The following is a 15843-nucleotide window of genomic DNA, read 5'->3' on the forward strand; positions in this document are numbered from 1 at the left end:
ATATCTGTAACCTGTGAGGGCCCTTGCTAAGCCCATTCTTATTAAAGTTCTGTTCACCAAACATTAGCTTTTCCATCTCCATGTGAATTGCCTGCTTCCCCTTTGAAGTCCCAAACCACTACCTACAACATCCTCCTTTGTCTTCAGCTGAAGATGCTATTTAAGATGACAACCCCGGACATTCTGACAAGCTACACAGTTTCCTGGGGTTTCTCCCATATACATCTTATAAAGCTTTGTTTGATTTTCTCCTGTTATTCTGTCTCATGTCAATTAATTCGTAGACCAGCCAGAAGGACCTAGAGTGGGTAGAGGAAATGTTCTTCCTTCCCTACCCACCTCGGACACAATTCCGTCTTCTCAGGAGGGGCTACAGCCTGAAAGTGCAAGACAATAACCAGGCCCAGTGTCAAGGCAGCAAGAATCCCTGGGCACCAGTGCTCTGGGACCAGGATGCATCAGGAGGCCAGAGATCAGGGTCCTCAGGGTCAGCAGAGGTCAGAGGACCTGGGCCATGGCTTGATCACATGCTCAGCACACACAGTTCTCCCTGCCCCACTTGCCCCATTTCACTCTCTCCTCTCAGAAGGAAGGCAACAGAAGCTTCAGATCCCCAGGGGTGCACACACTGAACTGGATATTACAGGAGAAAAGTGTCACAGAAATAGAAATACTGCAATGAGAATTAGAAACCAAAGTATCTGTCCTAAATATACGAGCCATCATTTATTTACACTGAACAACGCATTTTTCACATACAGTATCTCATTAGATACATTAACACTAAGAAGACAATATTGACACTCATTTTTCAGATGATGAAACTGAGGCTCAGGGAAGTTAGTTGCTGAAGATCACACAGCTGACAGAAATGGAACTCACACCTAGGTTCTGACTCCAGATTTCATGCTCAACCAAAGCATTAAAAAACTTGAGGATTTATTATATGGTTATTGAATGAATGAAGTAACTAACAAATTGGTGCAAATTAATAATAATCTCTCACTCACACAGTGTTGTAAGATTTATAACCACCTTGCTCCAACATTGTCTCATTTGATCCTCACAACAGCCCTGAGAGGTTCTGGACCCTGATTTACAGATGGGAAACTTGAGACTTAGATTAGCCAGTTTGTCCAAGGCCACACAGGAAGTCTCAGGGCTAAGAAAGAAACATAGGTCGTTGCTCTTTATATGTCCCCCTATGAACCCAGCACTCCTAATGATCGCTGTATCTCCAGCTCTTAACATGCGAGACATATAGGAGACGCTCGATAAATATTTGCTTAATAAACGAAAGAATGAATGAGAGTGAAGGGACTCAATATCAGATTATGAATGGGGAAAAGGCTTAAAAGCTGACGCAGTCTACAAGTAGGCGATTGTGAAAACAATTATCTCCATCACTCGGTCCCCTCCTGCACCGCAGGTGGACTTCCTACTCCCACTTTGGCTAATTCCATCCGGAGGGAGGGGCTCTCCCAGGTGCCGGAGACCCTCGCACCTGCGCCTCCCCCCACGCCCCCGCGGGCTCAGCGGATTGAGCCGGGATCTGAAGGGCTGGGGGCCCGGGAGGCCGCCAATGGGAGGGTCGTGGGAGGAGCCCTGAGAGAACCGGGGGCGGGGGAATGACCGCGGCAAGAACCCCAGCGGGGCGGGGCGGGCCGCACGTCCCGGCCGGGCTGCGGCGGAGCGAGCGGGGCCAGCTCTGCAGAAGGCGGCGGCTGGCTCGCCGGGACGGTCACATCCCGCTGCAGGGGCTGGCGGAAGGAGCCGCACTGCCTCCCGCACTGGGGACCCAGGCCAGCCGCCAGGCCGCGCCGGCACCGCCCCCTGCTCCCCGACAGACTACGCGGCCGGTCCGAGCTCTGGGGGCCGGGCAGCCCCGCCGCCCTCGCCCGCTACGCCTCCGCCCTCTGCCCGCAGCTGGGTCCCGCACTGCCCCCCTCGCCGGGCCCGCGCCGGGATGGGGTAGGGGCAGCGCCACCGAGTTGGGCGATGGGCCGCCCTCTGGGCACCGAGCAGCCCCCCGAGGCCTGACCGACCGCGAGGACCGGCGGAGGTGAGTGTGGGCAGGGCAGAGCCGCGCACAGAGGGCGCCCGGGTGATGCGGGGGCAGGGAAGGCGTGGGGAAGAGGGGGGCTCTGGGGTTGCTGTGGGCCCTGGGGAGCCCGGGAGAGCTGCTGCCTACCCGTGCGTTCTAGCCAGTCCTTGACCCTCCACAACTCCTGCCACCTCCAGGAGCCCCGCCTGGATGTCAAGCGGATGCCCCAGTGTCTCCCAGCAGACTTGGTGGAGACCATGGCTTCGCTGATGCCCCTGTCCCCATATCTAAGCCCTACAGTCCTCCTGCTGGTCAGCTGTGACCTGGGCTTTGTGCGAGCAGGTGAGTAAAGGGGGAGGAATTGGGAGTTAACCTGAGCTAGTCTTTGGGTGGAACCTGTTAACCTGTTAACACACTGGCACCTACAGACCGGCCTCCATCTCCTGTGAATGTGACAGTCACTCACCTCAGAGCCAACTCGGCCACTGTGTCCTGGGACGTCCCAGAAGGCAACATCGTCATTGGCTACTCCATTTCCCAGCAAGTATGAATCACCCTTCTGCTCCCCCAACCTGTGTCCTTGGATCTCTGAACATTCCTTCTGTTACCTCCCTCCCCCCACCCCCAAATTCCGCTCCCAGCGGTGGGAGAATCTCGGAGCTGGTGTTCCCTGGCTCAGGCTGCTCTTTTCACCCTACTCCCTTGGAGTGCTTGGATGTTCAGGAGTCCTGGGTTGAGCCTTGTGACCTGGGACTGGGGTGAAGCTGCTCTCCTCTCCCGTCTCCCTGCAGCGACAGAATGGCCCTGGGCAGCGTGTGATCAGGGAGGTGAACACCACCACTCGGGCCTGTGCCCTCTGGGGCCTGGCTGAAGACAGCGACTACACTGTGCAGGTCAGGAGCATCGGCCTTCGGGGAGAGAGCCCGCCAGGGCCCAGGGTGCACTTCCGAACTCTCAAGGGTTCTGACCGGCTACCCTCAAACAGCTCAAGCCCAGGTGGGGGTCTCAGCTATTCCCCACTCCCTAAAGCTTTGGATTCTGTGGCTTTTTACCTGGCCTTTAGCCTCCCGTTTACTTCCCCAAAGCAAGCAACAGTCTAGCTTAGATGAATAGATGGATGATTTAATTCATTGTACTGCCAGGAAAGGAAGGAAAGCAGGTTGGCAGGGGACTGGATATAGACAGGCTGGTAGTGAATCATTTGGGGGGAGGGCTTTTAACTTCCTTTTACCCGACCTCAGTTCACAGCAGATGCAGCCTGCATGAGTGAGTACCTGACCTGAAGCCCTCCTGCTTTTTGGTCACTAACCACCTGTCCACTAACAGCGTCCCAGAGAGGGGCTACCAGGGGCAACTCTGTGATGAGTCTACCCTGACTCTAATCCCCAGCATCTCCATCCTTAACTGTCTGCATAGATATAGCTCTCTAGCTGCTCCCCATAACCTGGAGTCTTTCTCCTTCCTTCTCAGGTGATATCACAGTGGAGGGTCTGGATGGAGAGCGACCACTGCAGACGGGGGAAGTGGTCATCATTGTGGTGGTGTTGCTCATGTGGGCTGGTGAGTAAGCATCTGGACAGGGGACCCGGGATTGAGAGAGTGGGGCTCAGTGAAGGCAAGAGGTGGTTAAGGTTGTTGGGAGAAAATGGGGTGAGAAAAATAGGGCAGGGAGATGCTTAGTTGAGGGAGATGAGCAGGAGAAGTTTGAAGAGAGGGAGAAGAGGCTGTTGGGAGCTCAGGAAGATTAAGAGGGTGTTGTTTGTGCATGGGCATGAGGAATTCAAGGATTTTCTTAGATTTTCTAGAAACTGTGTGGGTATCTCACTGCCTTTCGAGGCTGTGACTGGGGAGGTTGAGATCAAGGCTCAGATTGTATTGTTGTGTTTCAGCTGTAATTGGGCTATTCTGCCGTCAGTATGACATCATCAAGGACAACGACTCCAACAACAACCCCAAGGAGAAAGGGAAGGGGCCAGAACAGAGTCCTCAGGGAAGGCCAGTGGGGACAAGACAGGTGATGTGGGGCCAGTGAAGGAGGGAAGGGTGATTTTGCCCCTGAGGAGCAGCTGGGGAGAGGGAGAAGGGCAGAGGGGCAGGAAAAGAGGGAGAATGGAGGGTGCTGGCCCCGTGGCCGAATGGTTAAGTTCACATGCTCCGCTTTGGTGGCCCAGGGCTTCACCAGTTTGGATCCTGGGTGCGGACCTAGCACCGCTCATCAAGCCACGCTGAGGCGGCATCCTACATAGCAGAACCAGAAGGACCTGCAACTAGAATACACAACTGTTTACTGGGGGGCTCTGGCAAGAAAAAGATAAAAAAAATGATTGGTAACAGATGTTAGCTCAGGTGCCAGTCTTAAAAGAAAAAACGAGGGAGAATAGAAATCTGGGATGGAGGAAGCTATTACCTTCCTGAAATTAGAGACTCAAGCCATTTTCTTTCGCAGAAAAAGTCACCATCCATCAATACCATCGATGTATGAGTGAAGAAACAGAACCAGAACACAGATGCACTAACAACCTGGGGATGGGGATGGGGTCAGGGAGAGCCTAAGATGGTGACCTGCTCAAGACTGAAGGATCCCACAGTCACCCAGAGGGTAATGACACTCCCACAATCTCAGGCCTGGTACCCATCCTCTTTCCACTGTGAGCAGGGCCAGAAGGTAGGTCTGTTAGGATCTGCGCTCCTGGACCTGGGGAGTGGTATCAGATGGAATATGTCCTGCCATCCCCCAAGTCTAGGGGAGAGTCCTTTGTTCAATCCTATCCCATTAGGTCCCAAATGGGGCCCCATTTCACCTGCATCAGGACTCTTGGCATCCCTAGCTGCCCCCACATCTTGCCTCTGGGTTAAAGAGAGGGGTGTCTCTGTGGGTACTCCCCCTCCCCCAGCAAATAAAAGGAATTGTCTGGGCCTGGAGGCAGATGCTGCACTGCACTACTCCAATGTCTTCCATGGAGCCTCAGGTGCTCCCCCTTTCACCTGGCAGCCCCTCCAGCTGCTGGTGATCTCACCCCTTGGACATTTTTCCAATAAAGGTTCTTGGACAAACTGGAGCCGACTGAATGGTATACTGTATAGTATGCTGAAGACATTTCCCCGCTGTCTCTCCCCTGACCACAGGGGCCCCTCACACCACCACCAATGTGATAGGAGCAGACTCTCATTTTAAGGTGTTTGCTTTAATTCTCTAGCCTGGAATGAGTGCAGAGGGGCCAGAAAGGGGCACAGAAAATCCAAGCCCTGGTTCCTTTTGCTTTGTTGGTTGAGAAGGGGGCGGGGAGGAAAAGAAGATATAAATTCTTCCTGCACCAGTGGAAACTAAGGTTATGTCACATGAGAGGGCCAGGAGCCTTTTTGTCTTCACTGCCCACATCAGCAGCCCAGCTCCTCACTATCTGTTCCTCTGACTCCTCCATCAACCCTGAGCTAATTTTCAGAAAAGGACTGAATGTGACTTGGGAGAAACGAAAGAGCAGCTACACTAATGGAGCCCTCAGTGCCACGTGCTCCTATCCTGTGCATTCCTATGCCTACTCTTCCTTGCCCTCGTTTTCCCTTTTGTCTCTGTCTGTCTTTGTCTCTGTTCATTCAAAGTCAATAATAATTGTAAAGCATAATTGAGTTTATATTCACTCTCTGCCACTATATCCAGAGGAAGATTCTGGAAATAAAACAGAGGGGTTGGAATTCCCCTGTCAACAGAATTATAATTTGGGCTCTGGGGCCTACTTGTTTCCTGTGAAAATAGAGGCTGTCCTCTACTCCTAAGTTCCAAGGAGGGTTGGTGCCAGTGAGAGAAATACCTGTTGACATTTGCAACTACTTTGGGGGAAAGGCTTCAGAACCCAGCATCTGTCTGGACAGCATATCTTACACTTTCTGGAGGGTTACAGGTCTTCTAAATCTCTGATCCTTAGAGGAGACTTATGAGTAACTCTTCTTTCTTTTTCTGCATCTCGATCTCTCTGGTATGTTATAAGAAATTAGACCATTAATTCTGAAAGACACCCCAGTCCAAACAAAGATCAATCCACTACTTAACCAAGTTCCAACCTCAGGTATCACAGGATTTAACTTTAACCTATTAGGTGAGCCAAACTCTGGTTTTGCCCTCCTCTCTAAACCGTAAAAACATCCTGATCTAAGCAACAGTCTTTAATCCACTGTTACCCAATTCAGAAGTAGAGTACCTTACCTCTCCCTGGCCACTGGTTTCAAAAAATTCATCTCTCAGACTCTGGACACGTCATCATGTCTTAGGATGAAAGTGTCACAAGGTATAGTAGCATAGCATGGAGAGAGAGAGCTGGGAATTAAGGAATATAAAGAGTCTATAAAGGCACCAGCTCTGGGTTGAACCCCAATTCCGTCCTTTACTGACTGTTAGCTTGGGCAAGTGACCCCTCTAATCCTGAGTCTCCTATTATGTAAAATGGTATATATGCTATCTAATAATGCTATCCCCTTCATAAAGTAGCTTTGAGATTAAATGAGATGATGATGTACAACACTTTGCACAGTACTTGGCAGACACATACTGAGTATTCACTGTTAGCTATCATTATTAGCCTTGTGATTCCATGCAAGTCATATAATCTATTTGGGTTCAATTCTGTCAACTGTAAAAGGCCTCTAATGGCAACTGCCCTGCTTTCCTCCAGGGTTGTGAGGATTAAAAGAATGCACTCAGCCACGCTTACATACGTCAGTGAGAAAGACGACGACTGCGTAGCACCCAGAGTTCGCTAAAGGCTTGAAGGCGTGGCTTGAACTTGGTTTTGCATGCGGAGACAGGGTTGGTCGAGGAGAGGGCTTATCAAGCCCTCTCGAGGGTCCCGCCCTAGAGCCCACTGCGCCTGCGCACGTTTTGTTTGCTTCGCCGCGAGTTTACGTGGTGACCTTGCGACGTGCGTTGCGCTCTGGTCGCATCTGCGTAAGCGGGTGTCGCTGCGGCTGCGTGGCGGGTTGTCCAGGTAACCACGGGAGCTGTCGCTGTCTGGTGGCGTCTGAGAGACAGGTATTCATCATGCAGTTGAAGCACCTGAGGACCCTGCTGAGCCCTCAGGTGAGGAGATGCGTGCCTCTTCCCTCCCCGCCCGCCTTAACGTTCCAAGAAAAATGGGGGACGACTGAAGTTTAATAATGTTGAGCGCCTACTGTGTGCAGAAGACGGAAGGCTGTAGCGATAATTCGGATTCTGCTTCATCGATAGAGTGTTCAGTAGGCAAGATGGACCGCTAACCACTGTAGCTTTCATTACGTTTCGTTTAACGTCAGTGGCCACCAGAGCCAGTGCTGGGGCTCTGAGGGATCCAGAGCTGTCTCAGTTATGGCCCCTGCCTTAAAGAGGCTTGTACTAGAGAAGGAGGCGCACATGTAAACAACGAACATAAATCTACATCGAATTAAATAAACGCTTTAGGTGCAAGCCCCAAAGAGGGAGTGCAGAAGGCCTCACCATTCCTTCTGATGGTGAAGATCTCAGATTCAGAAGAGGCTGGGCACTGGGGGAGGAGCCCAGAAACATGGTGAAGAGAGGCTGGGTTTTGGAGTTAGGAGACCAGAATTCCAGTCTTCGCACCACTACTACTTTAAGTAAATGACCTGATGCCACTGACTTTGGCCCCTATTGCACAATCTCTCTAAGCATTCACCCAGCTTCTTCATTTGGAAAATGGGAGTAATGATAATAGCAACCTTAAGGAATTTAGGGTAAGAGTTAAATGAAGTAATACACAAAAGAACATTGTAAACTGAAAAGCGTTGTGAAAACTGAGAGACAAGGAGGACATTCACAATTCAGAGGACAAAATGGAGCAAAGCTAATGAGAGTAACATCTGCCATAACCGAGTGTTTAAGATGTACCAGGGCAGCATAAGTTAAAAAACTAGGATTGTGGTTTATGGAGGCAAACATGGATTTAAATCTTGGTTCTGCCACTTACAAACTGTGTATGTAAACTTGAGCAAATTACTTAACCTTTCTTTGCCTTAGTTTCCCCATCTGTAAAAGGGGCATAATAACAGCATCTACCTGAGTTATCAGGTAAAACTAGATAATGCATATGAAACACTTATCAAAATGCCTGTCTATGGGAAGTGCTGTTAAAGGTTAGCTATTATTATTTTGTTCCCTGTCTCACTTAATCCTCACGACAGTTCTGTGAGGTACATATTGTAGAGAAAAGGGAATTGATTGATTTTGGGAATGAGGAAGACTTTACAGAGGCTTTAGGAGAATAGAAGGAAGTTAGAACAAAAGAGAGCTGTGCTCATTGCTGAATCTGTAATTTAAAGATTCCTTTACCCTAATGGATTAATTGGAAATGAAATCCTCCTTCAGTCTTTCAAAATAAGATGATGTCATGATGCGGGAAAGGGCCAGATGTCCAGGATTGGGCAAAATGATGAAGGAAGATGATCAGCAATGGTTGTTGAGGAGCCCTCAGCCCTTCTAACCTAATGTAACCAAGAGTTGGAGAGTGATAAAGGTGTTGGTGTGGCTGTTTTCTGACTCTGGTTTGAGGATTTTGATGAAAAAAGCCTTTTTTACCTCTCACTTTGGAGGTTGGTGAGTTAGGAGTGAAAAGCAATTATGCTTTAAGCCAGAGCTCTAGAGCCCAAGTAATTGATCAAACAACTGGAGCAGAAGCTAAATTTTTTATTTCAAGGAGGGAAAAATCCTTAGTGCAGAACCGTAGATGACCAGCCCTGGTGGTAGAAGGGACAGATGTGGCAAAAATAATTCACTGGGAGATGATCACTTCTGATTTGGGTGAAGTGGATAGTTAAAAAAGAACAAAACAAGATGGCCTTGTTCATCTCAAATCTCAACTCTGATTGTTTTACTGTTTCAGAACTTTCACTCTCTCCCTTAACTACCAAGTAAGCCCAGACTCCTTAGCATCACTTCGAAGACCCTTCCTGAGCTGGCCTCAGTCTGTTTTCCCTGCCTTGCTTCCTCTATTCTGCTATTTACAAGATACTTTTGGCTAAATTAAATTACTATTTCTTGACCAGAAGTTGCCTTTGCTCGTGCTGTTCCTTCTATCTCAGACAATTTCCCCACTCATTCTTCAAAGCTTAATGTTAATTATTTAAACATAAAATTATCTGTCTTCTGCAAACTATTACAGTGCTTTGTATGTACCTCTCTTATGGGACTTTTCCTGTTTTTGCACCATCTTATTCAATTCTTGTTTTGATCTTTGTCTCCGTCTCAGCCCTGGTCAAGTGTCTTTCTCAATAAGGTACTCAAAAAATATTAATTGAATGAATGGCTAAAGACCAAAACTTATCAGACCAATTGAATTTATTTCAGTAGCAGACCTGGGACATGGGGGAACAAGGAGGCCATCGCAGGGACACATTGGTACAGTTGGTTTAGCGTGTCATCTCTTAGTGCATTTGCATTATGGGTTTCTAGAATCACCTTGTTCTCACAGTCCAGGGTTTTATGGCCTTGGAGACCAGGATGGATCACACTCATCTCTTTGTTTTAAGGACCGTGATAGGCGGGAAATCAACCAAAGTCAGACTAGAACTAGTGGAACAAGAAATGCAGGAGGAAAATTGACCTAAGTCACACTAGAACTAAGGGAACTAGAAATGCTTTTGGTATTCTAGACCAGTGCCTGGGTTTATTTTTGCCCCCTTTGCTTCTGCAGGATGGAGCTGCAAAGGTGACGTGCATGGCTTGGTCCCAGAACAATGCCAAATTTGCCGTCTGCACAGTGGACCGAGTGGTGTTGCTGTATGATGAACATGGGGAGCGGAGAGATAAGTTCTCCACTAAACCAGCTGACATGAAGGTGAAGAGGGCTCCTGTGTACCTTAACCTGTTCTTGGGGCCTTATGAACCTGAAAGCCTTCTAACCCGCTTCCTAGCCATAGTCATAGGCAATGGCCTGCCCCTCCTTTTCTCAGTGTAAATCCCTCAAGCCCATTACAGTCATACATGCACCTTTTCTTCTCTTTTCTCTTTCATATATACTCATTACTTCTTTTTCTTTATTTTTTAACTCTTAGTATGGCAGGAAGAGCTATATGGTGAAGGGCATGGCTTTTTCTCCTGATTCCACTAAAATTGCCATAGGACAGACCGACAACATCATCTATGTCTACAAGATTGGAGAAGATTGGTGAGGATAGAGATTGGGACATGGCGTGGGTCAGAAAAGAAGGGGACGGCAGGAAGAAATGCCTCACTGGGGAGGGAGAATAGAGAGGATGAGGAGCCAAGCTGGGGCAGGGGAGGCACTGGCCTTCCAGAGTCTGTTGTTGCTTCCCTACCTTTGCCTGCCCCGTGTGTTCTGCAATCCCATGCCTGGAGGAACCAGTCTAAGGTCAGCAAGGAGGCCCTTTGAGATCCTGGGGAGCCCTGAGTGATGTTATGTCTTTGTTATTGTTCCAAAGCTACTCAGACTCCTCCCTCTTATGCCTCCTTTTAGGGCTTCTGCAGAGTGGTAGGAAATACTGGTGGGCCAGGGAAGGTATCTGCTCTTTCTTCCGTTCTCCCAGCGTCACTTGTGGCAATTTATTTATGGAAGTGGTTTTTAATATGCTTTCTCTCCTTTTATTTGGCAGGGGTGACAAGAAAGTCATCTGTAACAAGTTTATCCAGACGGTAAAGTTCAAACCAGTCCCTGGGAGACTAGGATGAGCAACCATGTATCAGTATATCTGCTTATAAATGCAACTAGGAATTGGATTTTTAAACATCTGAATCTGACTTTTCCTACTGCAAGGATGGTGCTGCCTGGCTGCTCATCATCTGCTTTCCTCCTTAGAGCCCCAGTTGGGTCCCCTCCTCTCCTTCCCTATAGGTGATTGGGGTGGTGGCATGTGGCAGGTTGTTCAGGTTCAGGTTGTCATAAATGTGCTAACCTACATAGAGAAGGTTATCCTTTTTCATTATTTCTTCCTTACAGAGTGCTGTTACCTGTCTGCAGTGGCCAGCGGAGTACATCATTGTCTTTGGACTGGCTGAAGGGAAGGTAAAGGAGGGAAGAGAAACACAGGAGAGGTTGTGGATGGGGATAATGGTTCTGGAGAGAGGAATATGGTTAGTATTCTCCCTTAGGGTTGAGTTGTGTACTGGGGGAGAATATGTAAGGACCAGGGCATTTTTTTATTATTTATTTTTCTTTTCTTAATTAAGAACTGGGTGAAATTGAAAGTAGCCTAACCAGACTTGTGTCCATTCTCCCATTTTCAGGTTCGTTTAGCAAACACTAAAACTAATAAATCATCTACCATCTATGGGACAGATTCTTACGTGGTATCACTGACAACAAAGTGAGTAAGGAAGAGTGGTATCCCAAGAGCTTGGCAATGGTAGGAAAAAGCTATGAGGAAGTCTGGGATGGGAGCCCAAAGTATGAAAGATGGGGAGGACTGGTAGGAGGGACCACAGGTAGGGTAGTGTTTGACAGAGAAAGGGGACTTTCTTGGTGAGATAACTCTTCCTGTATTTCTCTCCTTTCCTCTTTCTCTACTTTTTCAGTTGTTCTGGGAAAGGAATTCTCTCTGGTCATGCAGATGGCACCATTGTTAGGTATTTCTTTGATGATGAAGGCTCTGGAGAGTCACAGGTATGAATAAAGGATACTCTGGGATAGGAGATAAGGAAATTCCAAGATCCCCCCTAGAGGAGGTCGGACATCTAAGGAATTTACATAGAGGTGCTGGGGGAGGAGGCTAGAGGAGTAAAACCTCAGGGAGAGAGACATTTGGATGTGGCCACAGAGAGGATTTGAGTTTAGGAGGCCAGAGCTTAATATTTACAGGAAAGGGTGAATCAGGTGAAAGGGTCCTTGAGACAAAGGGAAAAAAAGACTCAGAGTAATGAAAAGTGAAAAACAATCTCATTTATGTAAAAAATATATTTATGTAAATAAATACATAGAAGAAAAGAGTGATTTACTCTCGAGAGGGAAAAAGGAAAAGATGAGGGATAAAAGGAACATTCATGTTTTAGTCTATATAATTCTCTAATATTTGAATCATTTACATTAAGAATTACTTGTGTAATACTTAATTAAATTTATCCCTCCTAAAAAAATGAGAGCCATATGCTCCCCATGGGCCTACACAGTATTGGTTGATGTTTAGGACAGCTCCCTTTGGGGGGGCCTTATTAGGTGCATATTAAAGATCTCCAACACAAGTATTTTGAGGTTTCCTCTTGAGCACAAGGTCAGTAAGTGTGCACATGTCATATGTATGTGTGTGTGAGTATAACACAGAAAGACAGTGTTTGAAGTCTTCAGGATCAGCATGTGTTGGGAGAAAGATTTCTGCAATGTGGGCTGGGCAGAGTGAGCATGTCAGATGCTGGGAATGAGAAATTCCTGGGATGGAGTCCTTAGAGTCAGAGTGGTTGAAACCCTCTACTTTTGTCTTAGGGGAAGTTGGTTAACCACCCATGCCCACCTTATGCCTTGGCTTGGGCAACCAACAGCATTGTGGCTGCAGGCTGTGATCGGAGGATTGTGGCCTATGGAAAGGAAGGCCATGTGCTACAAACGTTTGATTATAGCCGTGACCCTCAGGAGCGGGAGTTCACCACAGCTGCAGCAAGTCCTGGGGGCCAATCTGTTGTGCTGGGAAGTTATGACAGGTGGGTCTCCTTTCCAACTGCAACTACTTCTGCCTACTTTTCCTGTGTACATTCTTTGATTTTGCTCAGTTATTCTCAGCTAGAGTGGGATACTGGATCAGAATCAAGCGTATGTGAAAGAGATTCTCAGGTTTTAATTTGTACACTTTCCTCTTCCTGCTTGCACCATCCATTGGCACGCTGGCAGTTCCAAAAGGCACCCTGCTCTCTTTGTGTCTCTATACCTGTCCCTGGGATTCCACAGCAGAGTTCCTCTCCGCTTTCTTTGTGTTCCCATCATCCCTTTCTAGACGACTGGCTTAGTGTTTACCACATTATGTTATAATTTGGTGTTTGTATCTATCTGGCTAAATTTTTTTTTTTAAAAGATTGGCACCTGAGCTAACATCTGTTGCCAATCTTTTTTTTTCCTTCTTCTTCTCCCCAAAGCCCCCCAGTACATAGTTGTATATTGTAGTTGTGAGTGCCTCTGGCTGTGCTATGTGGGATGCCACCTCAGCATGGCTTGATGAGCAGTACCATGTCAGCGCCCAGGATCCGAACCAGTGAAACCCTGGGCTGCCGAAACAGAGCGTGAGAACCACTCAGCGGTGGGGCCAGCCCCTATCTGACTAAATTGAAGAGCACTTGGAAAGAGGCCATAGTGTTCATTTTTTTAATCTCCAGTGCCTGTATTAGTATCTCGTACATGATATATGGTCAAATGTTTGGTGAATGAATGAAAGAAGGAAGAGTAGAGAAACAGCTAAGGTCTGGGTCTCATTACTTCCTTGAAGCACTTTTAACCCCATCTTTGTCAGTCCTGTCTTTCTATCTCCTTCAATCTTATATGTGTCTCTTCATGTTTCTTTCTTTCTTCCCTGACTCCTACCATTGCTCTTTTCTTTTTCCATGTGTCTCTACTGCTAACAGCTCATTTTTCTTACCAGCCACAATCTCGTTTCTTTTTCCATTCTCATCACTCTTACCTCATTTTACTTTTGACTTGATTTTCCCAGCGTACTTCCTTTGAACCTTGTTGTCCTTCTCCTACTAGACTCCCTAGCTTGCCTGTTCTCTTTTATTTCCTTTCTTCTCTGATAACGCAGGACTAATTTCCTTCAGTTATCAGCCCATTTTTACTCTTTTGCTCGGTCATATCTCTTCTAAAATCCACATACTTTATTTCAGGCTTCGGGTACTCAACTGGAGCCCTCGAAGAAGCATCTGGGAAGAGGCAAAGCCCAAGGAGATTGCCAACTTATACACTATCACTGCCTTGGCCTGGAAATGGGATGGCTCACGACTGTGTGCGGTGTGTTACTAGTGACCTCTTTCTCCATTGTTGACTTCTCCAAACTAGGGAAAAATCCTGCCTTATCCTAATGCACTGTCTCCTGACATTAGAGAATCTCCTCTTCCCTTTTGACCCCAACCTAAAAATTCAATGTTAAAGGCAGGGAAGAGAAATTCATACTTTATTGAAGGCCAAAAGGGACAGAGAGTTGCATAGGTAGGGCTGATTTCCCCCTTACATCCCTTCAGTATGTGGTGCCCTTGAGGCCTGTATTCCCACCTCTTTCCTTCTGGTACTTCCCAAAACTACCAGCCCTTTTACTGCCAATTCAACCTAGGTTTTGAGAGTAGCTCTAGATACCGTCCCCATGCGTGTGTACTATGTGTGTTACTCTTTATGTTGTCACTTTCCCTTCTAGGGCACACTTTGTGGTGGAGTGGAGCAGTTTGACTGCTGCCTCCGAAGGAGCATTTATAAGAACAAGTTTGAGTTGACGTATGTGGGCCCTAGCCAGGTAAACAGCTGATAGGCTGCCACATCAACATCTTGCCACGGCACTTTCATCCTGTAATACTTCCCTGCCTTCTGGCCATAGCCACGGTATCAAATTCAACCTTTGGGGGCCGGCCTGGTGGCACAGCAGTTAAGTTCACGTGTTCTACTTCAGCAGCCCAGGGTTGCCAGTTCCGATCCCAGGTGTGGACATGGCACTGCTTGGCAAGCCATGCTGTGGTAGGCATCCCACACATAAAGTAGAGGAAGATGGGCACGGATGTGAGCTCAGGGCCAGTCTTCCTCAGCAAAAAGAGGAGGATTGGCAGTAGATGTTAGCTCAGGTCTAATCTTCCTCAAAAAAAAAAAAAATAACCTTTGGCAGAGCTCTTCTGGGGAACAGAATGTGTCAGGACAGCTCCCTGGCAACTTTCATGCTACAGTTCTTCCAGCTTATTGTGAGCAGAGGTTTAGACATCAGACCTAAGGGGTACAGAGATTGCTGCTTACATCCTCCCAGTTTAAAACTTCACTACCTATATGTTGTTAACTGGATGATAAATAGGATTACAAGGGCCAATTCTGTTGTTTTAGGGCCTCTGAACTCACTGTGTGTGATGTTGCAAGTTAATTCCCTCATTCCTGAGCCCACTTTTTTCTTTTCTCTACCTCTATCTTTTCCTTCCATTTATTATTCATTGGTTACTTCATTCTTTTATTTTCTCCAGAAACATTTATCCATTTTCTGTGTTGCAGCAGTGTTAGGCATTGAGAATACAAAGATAATTATCTGAAATACATTGTCCCTTAATTGAAGAGATCATTCTAGCAAAGGAGACAAATGTATCAAAAAATAATATAGTACACCGTGGTAAAAGTTATCATAAAGGTCTGTACAAAGAGCTGTGGGAACACAGGGAGAGTGATTGTTTTTACCCAGTGGAACTTTCAGAACCATATATATTGTGAGCATCAAAAGAAATAATATATGAAAGCATTTCATAAATAGTAAAGCACTACATAAATGTGAGGTGTCATTATTACCAACAATGTCCTAGGCCAGGTGAAGAAACAAGATATTATCTATATTTAGCACTGTGGAGGTGGGCAAAGGGCGCAGCATGTTCATCCCTTTTTTGGGTTGGGGGAAGCCTAGGGAACTCAGACTTGTCCCTTACCAAGGTGATTGTGAAGAACCTATCATCGGGGACCCGAGTGGTACTCAAGTCACACTATGGCTATGAGGTGGAAGAGGTGAAAATCCTGGGAAAGGAACGTTACTTGGTGGCCCACACGTCAGACACGCTGCTGCTGGGGGACCTGAACACTAACCGCCTTAGTGAGGTAGGAACCAAAAACGGAGATGTGGGGAATGGGGCATCTTGAGTTGCTATTTCAGGGGGG

General features: G+C 47.3%; 2 protein-coding genes across 6 annotated transcripts in view; both read left to right on the forward strand.

Moving 5' to 3' along the window:
- The first annotated feature begins 1609 nt into the window (after positions 1-1609).
- On the forward strand, positions 1610-5103 carry FNDC4 (fibronectin type III domain containing 4). Its single transcript, XM_014850385.3, has 7 exons — positions 1610-2062; positions 2242-2386; positions 2473-2588; positions 2836-3040; positions 3515-3604; positions 3934-4058; positions 4491-5103. Exons 2-7 carry the CDS (start codon positions 2266-2268, stop codon positions 4524-4526), a joined length of 693 nt encoding a protein of 230 aa, XP_014705871.1. The 5' UTR covers positions 1610-2062; positions 2242-2265; the 3' UTR covers positions 4527-5103.
- A 1818-nt stretch (positions 5104-6921) lies between these two features.
- Positions 6922-15843, forward strand: part of IFT172 (intraflagellar transport 172) — a 32223-nt gene continuing 23301 nt past the window's right edge. For 2 of the 5 annotated variants that reach the window (XR_011504124.1, XM_014850368.3), the window contains exons 1-11: positions 6938-7115; positions 9718-9861; positions 10079-10191; positions 10637-10676; positions 10981-11046; positions 11268-11347; positions 11556-11643; positions 12457-12671; positions 13842-13965; positions 14366-14461; positions 15622-15783. Coding sequence is in view for 4 of the 5 variants with exons in the window: in XM_014850368.3 (XP_014705854.1) it covers positions 7077-7115; positions 9718-9861; positions 10079-10191; positions 10637-10676; positions 10981-11046; positions 11268-11347; positions 11556-11643; positions 12457-12671; positions 13842-13965; positions 14366-14461; positions 15622-15783 (1167 nt within the window). In the remaining variant the exon portion in view is untranslated. Of the gene's footprint in view, positions 7116-9717; positions 9862-10078; positions 10192-10636; positions 10677-10980; positions 11047-11267; positions 11348-11555; positions 11644-12456; positions 12672-13841; positions 13966-14365; positions 14462-15621; positions 15784-15843 lie in introns of all 5 variants that reach the window. The other 3 variants (XM_044772137.2, XM_070512381.1, XM_044772136.2) reach the window with 2 other exon arrangements.

The sequence above is a fragment of the Equus asinus genome, chromosome 6 (genome assembly GCF_041296235.1).
Source record: "Equus asinus isolate D_3611 breed Donkey chromosome 6, EquAss-T2T_v2, whole genome shotgun sequence".
Lineage (NCBI taxonomy): Eukaryota > Metazoa > Chordata > Mammalia > Perissodactyla > Equidae > Equus > Equus asinus.